Source organism: Zootoca vivipara, chromosome 5 (genome assembly GCF_965207765.1).
Source record: "Zootoca vivipara chromosome 5, rZooViv2.hap1.1, whole genome shotgun sequence".
Lineage (NCBI taxonomy): Eukaryota > Metazoa > Chordata > Lepidosauria > Squamata > Lacertidae > Zootoca > Zootoca vivipara.
Window position 1 is genome coordinate 64,199,430 of NC_142588.1, and position 12,596 is coordinate 64,212,025.

At 47.3% G+C, this 12,596-nt stretch overlaps 1 protein-coding gene and 1 long non-coding RNA gene across 2 annotated transcripts; one reads left to right on the forward strand and one right to left on the reverse strand.

Moving 5' to 3' along the window:
* Positions 1-793: 793 nt before the first annotated feature.
* Positions 794-6,450, reverse strand: FOXL2 (forkhead box L2). The gene has a single exon (XM_060274565.2). The coding sequence runs from the start codon at positions 4,201-4,203 to the stop codon at positions 2,950-2,952; it is 1,254 nt and encodes a 417-aa protein (XP_060130548.1). The 5' UTR covers positions 4,204-6,450; the 3' UTR covers positions 794-2,949.
* Positions 6,451-8,266: 1,816 nt separating this feature from the next.
* LOC148685710 (uncharacterized) lies at positions 8,267-12,054 on the forward strand. The gene is made up of 2 exons (XR_015950279.1): positions 8,267-8,364; positions 10,213-12,054. It is a non-coding gene; the product is annotated as an uncharacterized LOC148685710 (long non-coding RNA).
* Positions 12,055-12,596: the final 542 nt, after the last annotated feature.

Consider the following 12,596-nt stretch of genomic DNA (forward strand, 5'->3'; position numbering starts at 1 on the left):
CTCCAAATACTCTCTTTCTACTTTACCTTTACTTTACCTTTTTACTCTCTTTCTAAAGGCAGCCTCGCCAGGTAAGGTGCTTCAGCAGCCATATCTCCTGGGGATAGCGCCCTGTTGTTTTCATTGGGATATAGATCTCCCAATGAACACCGCTAGCATTGAACTGTTGGCCAGCGCTCATAATAAGCACAGTGGTTTAGCGGTAAATTCCGCCGCAATCAATGGGATTTAGGCTACTTCTGACCAAACGTGGTCGAGAAGGCCAGGCTGTTAGGTACTGCAGCCCCAAAACGCATTGACTTGGAAATAAATCCCAGTGATTTCAGCAGAACTTACCGAGAAGGAAATATCACTGATACTCCAAATAAAGGTGCTTAAGATCAAACAGCTGTGGTTATAATTTTTTCAAAACAAGGAAGCCTTAATACAATTGAATCGTGCCTAACAGAAAGTAAATTATTTCCATTGTATTTTCAGGTGACCAAAAACCGGGGCGAGGAGAGACCTTTTAGGATACTGTATTTTAAAGTCTTCCTATTGCCGAATTATGTCGTTTTTTAACGATTGGAGTGGGTGGGGGAGCGTTGCGGGGAGAAAGAATAAATAATCTAACCAGCGACTGTTGGCCTGACAATTCTACACACGACCATAAAAACCTTATATATGCTGTTAGCAGCCGTTCCACCAAAATCCACACGTTAATTATCAAAGCGTCACTTTTTAAGGTGTGCCAGAAAGAGGATAAGCCAATATTTAATATTAAATATTTGACAAAAGGAAAATCAAACTCTAGTAAAAGAGAACAAAACCACATTTTATTGGAGACTATACAATGCTATGATATACAATAAAAGTGCTAGGTTATTCTAGAAAAGTTGGTCCCGGGGTGGCAGAATACCAAAATATCTATTTGTTTACACAGACACTGAGGAAATCATTATTACCTGCCCCCTCCCCCAATTAAACACATTTTTTTTCTACATTAGCTCTCTCAGGGTTTAGGATTGCAACTCTGTTCAAAAAAGAAGATGATAAGAATCTAACTGAGATTCGTCTGGGTCAAAAAATATTTAAAAAATCACTCATCATCCATTGAATAATAATAATAATATAACAATTGCATTTGGGAAAATAGTCTCCATTATTATTACTATTAACAATAATTTCGGGAAACAGTCTTGTTTTGTCCGAATAATTATAGTCTTGTATAAAATTACTCTATTTTGAGAGAACGCTTAAAAAAAATACATATACATATATACCTATTGTTCCCACAACTCTTCTCAAATCTCCTCCGCGTTTCAACAATCAAATCAACATGGCTACTAGATACTGTATAAAAGGCTGTTCTTGCTCAAATACAGTCTCCAAATAAGTACTACTTTGGATAGAAACATAAATCTTTGAAGAAGTGCAATATTCCCCTTAGGAAATTATAATAAAAATAATCGGTTATCACCGTGGATAAGATCAGACTGGCAAAGAGTGAGTGCCTTCCACTTGTTTAATTCCGCATCAGCGGAATTTCAAAATACAGGGATCACCCCAAGGCAGTTTTTTTAAAGGAGTTTTTCCTCAGCTTTAATCTGAACGTTTGGACCCCAATCCTAAATTAATTCCCTAGGAATTAAACCGGTTTTCCTCGCTCATCCCCACATATATTTGGAGCTAAATCTTGTTGAAACTGTTTTGGGTCGAACTACCTGACCAAGTGTATCCTAGGTGTGAATTAAACTGACAAGGAATAACTGCTGAGTCTTTGGCATCTCTAAAAATACACTTGGAATTAAATTAAATTCCAAGTACCTGTATGCAGTGTGCGTGATTTGGGTTTTTCTTCATCCTTTCAAAGGACATTTTGCAGGGCTATGCTTAAAATAGCCATCTCACCTGGAAAAATATTCTAGTAAAATTATTCCATTTAAGGTTGGCAGATGCCATCAAATGCAATCCCATCTCATTATCATTAATCAGATGGCTGTGGATTGCAAAATTAGTCGTGCTTAAACCCTGCCGCAGTTAATGGGATGTAAACGCTGGAGCATATTGTTAAATTAATTTATTTCAATGGGGTTTTCCCTGCCTTCTCCATTTGCTGGACGGCTGAAGCCCCATCTTAACTTTAATAGGATGTACTTCGCAATAAACCTAGCTGACTTTTTCTGGATAGAGCCAGGAATTCTGCAAAAAACAAAACCGGAATTATTTTTCAGTGCTTTTGTTCAACCCGGCGGCAGATCAGCTTATTGCTTCGGCACGTTCCCTCCCTAACTAAACAAACCTCTTCTAGTTTATAATTCTGTCCCTAAACCACTAAGCGCTTTCCTCTCTTCTATTTTTCCTCTCCCCCACCAAAAATAAAACCCCCCACCTTCACTCTTTTTAAACTCCCTGCGAAAACAATGAGACCAATACCTCGATCATAAAGAGATTTACGTACCAGTGAACCTTCCAACAACACTTCTAACCAAACAGTGCTTATGATCGGGATATTAATTTCAAGAAAATGCAAAAAGGAAAGAGAAACAAAAGGCCGAGACAGACGTCTCTTCAGGCAAATACTGTTCGGCCACCTTTACGTGTGCGCGCTAACCCTAAAACCCAGTGAAAAAAGAAACGCAGAACCAAAGGACCCACGGAGCTCCTGCAGCAATGAGGATGAGCGTGGAAGTCCTCTGAACTTACGCTGCCTTCACGGGCACCTGGAGAGGATCTGTATGATTTCAGGCACACAGGACTTGGGCGAAGGGGGGGGGGTTGTGCGCGTGTGGTTCTCGTTTTGGCACTCAAAGTCACTGTCCCATTTCAGCAGCGGGTGGGGGAAAAGGGGGAATTACAAGAGGGAGAGAAATCCAACATGGTGAAGAGGAAGGGGATGCCGAGGATGAGGGCGCTTCTTCTTCTTCTGCCTGCCGCCGTCTCTCTTCCGGACGGGCCCCCTCCGCCCGCTCAGATGTCTATCCGGGAGTGCAAGGCGCTGTGCTTGCTCTCGTGGTCCCAGTAGGAGCAGTGCATCATGGCCAGCTCGGGCGGCTGGCGCGCGGCGCACGCGAACTGCAGGCCCGCCGGCCCGTTGGGCGAGCCCTGCGGGGAGCCGCTCCCTGCCGAGGCGGCCGCCGCAGCAGCAGCCGCCGCCGCCGCTACTGCCGCCGCTCCGAGCTGCTGGGCCGCCGCGGCCGCGTGGTGATGGTGCTGGTGGTGGTGGTGAGGGTGGTGGTGGTGCGCGTGGTGCGGGTGGTGCGGGTGGTGGTGGTGGTGGTGGCCCCCCATGCCGTTGTACGAGTTCACCATGGCCGGCAGGCGGGAGTAAGGCCCGTACGCTGAGGCGGCGGCGCCTCCAGGCCCGGCCGCCAGGCCTACTCCCTTGACGCCGCCGACGGGGCTGAGGGAACTGCCTCCTCCGCCGCCTCCCCCCACCGAGCCGCCTCCTCCGCTCCCGGCGCCTCCGCTCCCTGCTCCCTCAGCCACGGCGGCCATGGTGCAGGCGGCGTAGGCTCCCGCCTGGGGCGCCTGAGGCGGCGGCGGAGGCGCGGGCTGCGCCAGGGACCAAGACGCTGCGGCCGCGTTGAGGAAAGGCGCCTGCAGGTACTTGGCGGGCGGCGCCGTGAGGTAACCGTAGCCGGCCGCCTCGGCCGCGGCGCCGAAGAGGCTCTTGCCGGGCTGGAAGTGTCCCGCGGGCGGGCGGAACGGCCTCTTCATGCGGCGCCGCCGCCGGTAGTTGCCCTTCTCGAACATGTCCTCGCAGGCCGGGTCGAGCGTCCAGTAGTTGCCTTTGCGCTCCCCGCCGCCCTCTCGCGGCACCTTGATGAAGCACTCGTTGAGGCTCAGGTTGTGGCGGATGCTGTTCTGCCAGCCCTTCTTGTTCTTCTCGTAGAAGGGGAACTTGCCGATGATGTACTGGTAGATGCCCGACAGCGTCAGGCGCTTCTCGGCGCTCTCGCGGATGGCCATGGCGATCAGCGCCACGTACGAGTAAGGGGGCTTCTGAGACGGGTCGCCCTTCTCCAGAGGCGCCGAAGGAGCCGAGGCGGACGCCGATCCAGCTGGGGACGCCTTGGCTGTGGCAGCCGGGCTCAGCTCGCTCTTGGCAGCCGCCGACTCTCCGCCGAGGCAGGGCTCCTTGGCGGCCTGGTGCTGCTGCTGCTGCAGGAGAGACACGGCGTCCTCGGGCCCCGCGGGGTCTGGGTAGCCGGTGGCCATCATGGCACCACCTGCGGCGGCTGCGGTGTCTGTGCCCCTCGGAGGCGCCTTCTTCTTCTTCAGGGGGTCTCCGGCGGATCCCGGAGAAGGCTCCCCTCGATCTCTCAGGGTGATCTGCTGGGAGCGCCTGTCCCGCCTGCTTGCTTTAAGTCCTGCCTGAGCCTGGTGGGCTTTTTGGTTCTCTCTGTCCCCCACCCACTTCTCCTCCTCCTCCTCTTCGCTTCTGTCTCCCTTGCAGCCTCTGATCAGCGGGCTCAGATATCCACTCAACTTCTGGACGAGCTCTGCTCTGATTTGTATGGGCTCCGGCGAGTTCCGCTTTCGTCAGGATCCCTTTTCTCCCATCGCACCCCCCGTTTCTCTCTCTCTCTCTCTGCCACCCCCCCTCCCCGTCCCACAAGCCTGGGAGCCAGCTGGGCACGGGCGAGTTCATGGCGAAGTCAAACCGCGCAAGTCCACCCCAGCGAGGAATCCGGAGGCTGGAGCCCCAGGGGGGTCCCAGAGCAGAGGGAAGGGCGGGGGTGGGAAGAGGCGAGGGCAAGAATCTACGGCAGGAGAAAAGGAAAGAAGCTGCGTCTCTGCGACTTCTGCACGAGGCCGCTTAGGAGCAAAACAAGTGAGGTGAAGTGGGGGGTGGGTGGGTTGGGGAAAAACATTTCTCTTCTTTCCACGCTGCAAAGAGATTGCTAGTTTGCAAGGGCGATCTCTCGACTGGGGAGGTAGGGGCTCCTCAGTGAGCCGGGATGGCTGGCTGGCTGGGGGGCCGCTGATGGAAGCCGGGAAGAATCGGCCACCATCGCAGGGATGTCCAGCGAGGTTGCTCTGGAAAACGTAGGCAGGGAACGCAAGGCAGTCTGAAGGATCTCGGCTTGCAAAGGTGGCAACGTCTTGCTGGAACGCCTGTTTTCCAAAGAAGTGTTGCTGTTATTGTCACCTTGTTTGAGAGTACAAAGTTGCACGCCCTGCTCATATATTTTAAGGAAGCTAATACATAGGAGGGGAGTCACAGTCCTCTCACTCTCTTTCTTGCCTATCTATCTTGTCCATCTAGAGACAGAACGAGCAGCGTGATTTCTACTTAGAATCGAGTTCGGGCGCCCTTCCCACTTGACACATTAAATATAAATATCCCACGTATATTGGGGCTGTGTCCTTGCAACCTTTTAGTTCACCTTAGGCGTGCACAAAAGCAAACAAACCCTCTCACAGCTCGCTTCGCTGCTGGCTCCGGACAAGATGTTTTTCAAAAACATGTCATTCAGGTATCACTTGTTTGTTTCTAGATTTCAGAGACATCCCCCAGGTCTGAGGGGTGGGGGGAAGGCAGCGAGACAAATAAATAAATCAGCGAATGAATGAGGAGGGTGGGGAGCTGGGGGAAAGGAAGAGAATTGTTATGTTTTCCGCGAGAGTTCTGCGGAGCTTTCCTTCAGGTGCTCCAGTGCCTTCGGGCAAATCCCACGTTCAGGCCGGCCTTGAAGCCACGATCTCTGCGAGGCCTTGGACCAAAGCCTATCAACCAAGTTAGCTGCCGGGCCTTCGATCTTCTGATGTTTCCCCAAGATGGGTCACTTCCACGTTCCCGTGACCTGTAAACAACTGCTCATCTTGTTCTCAACAGCCACGGGCCCGTGAGGCTCCTTTTACTGTCCAAGGACGAACGATCCCTCTTTGCCATTCATTTGGTATGGCCACTTGTGACCATCAGGTCTTGCACTTCCGCTTCGAATGTACATAATTCCATTCATTCTGGGCGGGACAGTCCTCGCCGCCCCCACTTCCAGAAGAGAAAGGAGCTCTGTCAAGGCAGTTCTTGCGCACTCTGTAATTTTCTCGCTTGGAAAGGGCTCTTGTGACTGTTCAGCCATTCAGCTGCGGGGCTTTGTAGAGATTTTAACCTTGGGTGGGTAGGCCCTTCAATCAAGGTAACTTGCCCGCCATGGTTTGTGTAGCCTGTTCGGAAATTATGCACGCTTGATTTGGGGGAGTGGAGCATAGACCTAAATACAATGGGAAATATCACTACGCTGGTTCTGCCCCCATATATAATATTTGTAAAAGAAGAAGAAAAACCCACTGATGTCAATGGTTCTCAACAGGCACCTGATGATCTCTCTCTGTGTGTGCTTGTGTGTGTGTGTGATTTATGATTATCTTTTTGCCTTCACACAACTGGATTTCTTTGTATTTGTACGTGATGCTTTTTGTAAAAAAAATGGAATGTTTGACAATTAGTTTCTAATAAATGCACATGGCAATAAATAGTTCCGTTCCCTTTGTCGGAATCAATAAAATCAGGTTTATTTGAGATCTTCCTGATTTAAAATGTTAAAGACTGAGGTGACCAAATTGTGGTAGGTCACTAACAATCCCAAACGCATTTACCTCCAAATTTCATCATTTTCACTAAAAACTTACTTTCCAAGTTAAGTGTGACTGTTTCTCGCAGCTTAAAAGGTCACATGTTCAAATATATGCTGTTTCCTATTGGACGCGTAAAAAAAACAAAACAAGTTTTTACGACTTGTTCAGCCATCGAAAAAGAAAAGAAGAAGCTTACTTAGAAGTAAGCCCAAATGTATTTAATGGGATTTACTTCCAATTAAGTATGCTTAGGACTGAAACAATGAAACAGGAATCTTCTACCGTAAGAGCATATTGTCTGTACAATGTATCTCCCAACATCAACCGGGGAAAGTGCTGCTCTCTTTTCCGTTAAGACCTGTATCTTTGTATATTTACATACGCTGATAACACTATTACAGCCTAGAAGCAAAATAAAGCCAAAAGTTTTATTGAACAGAATGAGACTGTCGTTAAAGATCAGGAAGCCCCTGAGTTAATGTTTCAACTAAGACGAGGTACATAAAGGGACAGAATATTTTTTTTTAAGTGCATTATTTTTGGTTTGCTACCGAGGTGCTAAGGATCTATCTTTGTGTGCTTCTAATTGAGTGCATATTTCTATTGGAGTCATCTCTGTTGCAATCCCTTCTGTTGCTTTCCTGGAGCTTGGGTGTTTAAAGTCAGCTTTCCGATTTAGATCAGCCCCTTCCTGAAATCTTAAGCCCAGAAACCTCTTTCCCACGTAGGACGCCAAGCACGCACCCAAAGGCTCTGTGGATCCGAATAAGCTGCGAGGCTCTGCCATCCTGTGCGCATTTACTGGGAAGTAAGCACCACCGAACTCAAGAGGGTCTGATTCCCGAGGGCCAGCTGGGCTGCCCTGGAGCAAACCAGCCCGAGGGTTTTGCAGCAGCCTGGCTTCCCTTTTGCTAAGCAAGCGGGCTCCCTGCCTCTGGATCCGACGGAAACCGAGCGCTCGGCCGCCTGCTGGGATTCAGAGCCGCGCCTGCTCTTTCTTTCGGAGGCCGGTGGCGTGAGCTAGTGAGGGCCAGTTCCTTCCCCCTGACCACCCAGGCTGGCCGGGGCTGCTTTCCCCACCTAGCCCCGCTCGCAGGCATTTCCTTCCGCAGGTGTAGCGGCAGCATTGTGCTGTGTGTCATCACCTCCGCCAGACTGCAGAGCCCTCCCTTCCCAAGCCTGGAAAGGCGGCGGCAACAGAGGCAAGCGCGCTCGGCCAAAGGGTGGCTTTCTGGGGAGTCTCTCTTTCTCTCTCCTCACATGCTTCAGTGGAATCTGACAGGAAATCAGAAACTCAGGAGGAGGAGGGCAAAAATGGCGAATAAGGTGAGGGGACAGCCGTGGGTGTCTCTTGCCCAGCGCGCAGGGCTGACACGGAATGACTGGCGAGGGTCACTGTTTTGCTCAAGGAAAATCTCTCCTTGCTCCCTCTCCTCTTCCTGCACACTGGCAGCCAACCCCTGCTTGGCAAGCCTTCCTGAGGATATTGATATTATTATTTTTTAAAAAAAATAATGGTAGGATCCACCCAGCTTAGCTTTTCCAGAAGCAATCTAGCTGTTTATAGAATAGGTTGGATCCGAAGGAAGTGACAGCGCATATCTACTCAGGAGCAAGCCCCGCTGAAGCCAATTAGACTTACTCCCAGGTCAGTGCGCAGCAAGGTCTGCAGCTGAACTCGAGACTGACAAGACTTTCTCCTCAGGTTTCTTGGGGAACTAAGCGTCGCTTCCAGCACAATCTACTGAGCATGCCTACTGAAGAGTAAGCCACACTGAGGTCAATAGGACTTACTCCCAGGTAAGTTTATATAGGTTGGTACCTAATTTGCTCTGGCTCCAGCCTGTAAATATTAAGCTTCCAGGGATTCGGATGTTATTTCCCTGGCGTTGACTTCGAGGTCACTCTTATCAGGGCTAAGAGATAACTGTGTACATCAGCAGGTTTAGCATCTTCCGCAGATAAATACATAAATTTCTTGAAGGGGTGATTTGTGAAACCTCTCTCATTGAACCGGAGAGTTTCACCTCCCACCCCGCAAAAAAAAGGGAAAAGGGGTACAACCAGTTTTTTCTTGTAGATGCCCTTAGATTCTTAGGGATGCAAGGCTTCCATCCCTTTCTCCCCAAACTCAGTGCTAAAACGTCGTGCAATTAGAAACGGCGTGCAATGTACAGAGGCGAAGGTATATCTACGTTCAGCCAAAGTGGATTCAGGTTCACAACGTCCAGTTCTAAAATTCATAAGCAATCGGGAGTGAAGTTGAATTCCTGCAGAAAAGGCTGCGCACGCTGCAACTCATAACGCAGTTTAACAGTGAGTAAGTCCCAATGGCAGCAAGTTCCATTGGAGAGGTCAGCAAACACGGTCAGGATCGCATTGCCAGGCATATGTTTGTATCTGGATATTAACCTGGAGCTACTGAAATGCACAGGGAGGGTTTAGCCTTGGCATTTCCATCAGATTACGACCTGCTCCCTATCCAAATTACGGTAAATCGACGCACCGGGATCCGAGAAATAACTGGATCTAGATCCAGTCGGTTGAAATCCAACATATTCAGGGTCAAATAGAGCGACAGGTTTAGCGGGGTTTGAAATGTAAACTTGGAGATAAATCACAGAATCACAAGGATATCAAAAGGACACGCCCAACAAGACTTCAGCACCTGAAATACTTCGGCTGCCGATACTACAGTTTGTTGGCAATCGGGATAACAGCAAGAAGGGATAAGCCTAAGGAACAGATTATAGGTTTCCCAGGGGATCATATCTTTCTTTTGTCTAAACGATAGGATTCCTATTCCCCGAAAAATAGGTTCTGCCGCAATAAACCGGGCTTTACTTCTAAGTAAACCGTTTAGGATTCGGGTTTAACTTGGAAGTAAGGCCCACACGGCGTTTTCTTCAAAGTCACAGTTTAGGATCGAGGTCTCCGTGGCGCAGACTCCATCCATCTGAAACGAATAGCCAGTCTTCCGCGGGTGAATCCTGTCTGCGCTTAAGAGGGAAGAGCAGATGAACGAAAAGCACCCTGAGTTGGCCTGTTAGCTATAGAAAGCTGGAAAACCATATTGCCTGGATGCTCCTGGGCAATTCAGGAAGTAGCCAAGGGGGGAAATCACAATCATTTCATTTTAATGACCCCGGCTCAGGAAATATTAATTGCTTTCAATCACACAGATTGACTCAGGGTGATGAGTAAAATGGTTGGCTTGGATCAGGGTATTCCCAGAAACAATATTTTGAAAGGGAAGAAAACCACGGAATACAAAGCATAATAATGATAATGGTGATTATGATGTTTTCATTGGGTTTTTTAAATCCCAAATATCACAACAGTTCTTTTTCTTTTACAAAAATGGTGCTCATTTAGTGCCTTGCTTCTGTTGACTAGGGAATTATCCAATCAACAATTTCTAAGCCCCACTGAATGCAGTGGGTTTTACCTCCGAGTAAACACGCGATGGTTCCCTCTGTTTAAGTGGCATTAGTCTCAGAAAGAGAGTTAAGCGCACAATTAATTCTTCAATTGACAGCAATGGAAAATACGACTAACTTCGGCTGGATCTTGCGTCAGGGTTGCAAGGTGGTGCGCGCGTTTTAAACAAGATACTGAGGATATAATTTTTTGTTCTTGTTCTTGCAGACAAGACTCAAGAAATGCAAGGCAAAGTGAAGCGGCTACAATACCAAAAGCGTAAAGGATCCTGAAAGCCTATTAAGATCAATTCCTCATTGAACGGAGGCTATTGCCCTTAAAAAAACAAAAACAAAAAAAAACCCACGTTTCCAGGGGTGTCTCCGAGGATAACCAGCGAATTTGGACCATTCAGATTAAATTTCTCACACATTGACGGCTACAGCACAATGGAAGTTCTTCACTATATCTCATTTCTTTCATCTCATGTTTTTGTTAAAAGATGGCATGGCCGGTTAAATGACATAAAACACGAACATAGTAGAAATTACCGAAAAGAACAAGCCCGCTTTGAACATCCTCAAAATTCCTCGACAGGTAAAGAAATGAAATCTTATGATGGTAATGAATTCACCTTGTGGTGAAATCAATGATTTTTATAAACTCATTTTAAACAATTTTTAATTTATGAAGGATAAGACACTGAGAGTATAACAAACAGATCGTCGACACGACTGTAATGTAACCTATATCTGAATTCAGAGGGTACAACAGCAACTACCGGTAGCTTGGCAATTGGATCTATTAATATTTCATCCTGAGTCAAGAAGTCCCATCTTTTAAGCACTTGAACGTTTGAGTTTGTGGTTAAAGTTAGTCAGTCTTTCCCGGGCTTACCAACTCTTGCGTGGTTTGTCATAGGTATGAGCTTTCGTGTGCATGCACACTTCTTCAGATACTACTCTTGCGTGGTAAGGCGAAATATACCAGAGCAAAACTCAGCAGGGAAATATTCCTTTACATTTAAATTCTTTGTTTTATTTTTTTCTTAAAAGATAATTTTGATTTATTTTTGTCTTTTAAAAATACATGCCAATCAGAGCTGACCGGTGTCTTTGTTACATATTATCATCATTATCAACTGAACAGTTTCGATTCTAGGCTGAAAAAAACATTTTTATTTTTATTTTAACCTTTTAACGCTGGTGGATGTTGTACCTATGCCCCCCTCCCGCCCTAAACGGACTATCTGCCGGTTCCTCTCTCTCTATTCCACATAAAGGTTATTCTGACTCCAACGGAATAAATATGAATGGAAGTACAGAGGTCGCCTCCCCGAAACCTATAGAGCTCTCTTCACAATGGCCCGCTTCCCCAAAGCCTCTTTGTTTAATTTTCGGAAGCTCCTACAGAAGCCATTTGTCTCGTCCTCAAGCGGCCCGACTCGAAGAAAAACAGAATACTTCAATTTCAACTTTTGCCTGGCACACACAAGCGTGTAAACATACTGTACTTCTCTCTCTCTTTTTCTTTTGGAGAGATACTGCGAAAGGGCGGCTACAAATTACACAACACAAGATCCTCTCGGAAAATTTCAAAAGAGGTGGGCTAGAAGAAGACGCTGACTGTGGGGGAACTGGATCTCTTCCCCTCCCCCCCCTTCACCAAGGGAAACGTGTTTGCGGATCCCTTCGACCACCTACTTCTCCTTTGCCACTTTCCGGCCTGGTTTCATGCAACTTGTCAATTTCACACCAATTCCAAGGGAGGAGAGGAACCCTGCCCTTCTGAAGCCCTCGTTCCCTACCTCAATCTGTTAAGAATGAACCGAGCCTTGCACAGATTGACCCCCAGCAAGATGAAACGGCGGAGAATGTGATCTCCTTCGTTCCCAAGAAGAAAAGCCGTGGGGTTGCTGTTTGTGGGTACCTACCTCCTCCCCTCCCCTATTTCCTATTTCCAGCAGGCTTGCGGCATCAACAGTTTCGAGAATTGATTATCTTAAAACAGTCTTTACAGAAGTCTGTCTCTCACATCCGCCCCTTATAAACTTGTCATGCTTTATTTAAAGATCCTGGATTATTTGTTCCAATAACAATTGGGGAAGGAAACAGGGCATACACATAAACATGACATTTTAGGCACTGTTCTTTACTCTAAAAGTAATGAGACCAAAGGAAATAAAGTGTGGGAAATGGAAGGGACAGCTTTTCTTGAAGGAGAGATTTTGCATCAGGTTCAGATTGGTTTGTCACAGGATCAATAATAATAATAATAATAATATTTTTACCCCACACTTTTAGGTTTCTCCTAAAGAGACCAAGCTTGATTATAACCCACACATATGCACACACATTTATGTAGCCTTCGCATTGCATGCAAAACAATAAATTGTACATGTTTGCCCATGTAGGGGGAAAAACAGGAAGTATATGCATGTAGAAGTATAGCTGGAGCATTGCAAAGACAGATCCACAAATAGGAACACCAAAAAGGAATATACGGCCCCACTGAAAATGGTATTTTGAGTGTTCAAATTGAGTTACTGACATACAAATTATGCTCAGGCTTGACTCTTTCTGCACAGATATTTGGAAATAAGTTCCCTTCAA

What these genes read in the sequence shown, in the direction of transcription:
- FOXL2 (XM_060274565.2), bottom strand. Translation starts at nt 4,203, where the DNA reads ATGATGGCCACCGGCTACCCAGACCCCGCGGGGCCCGAGGACGCCGTG.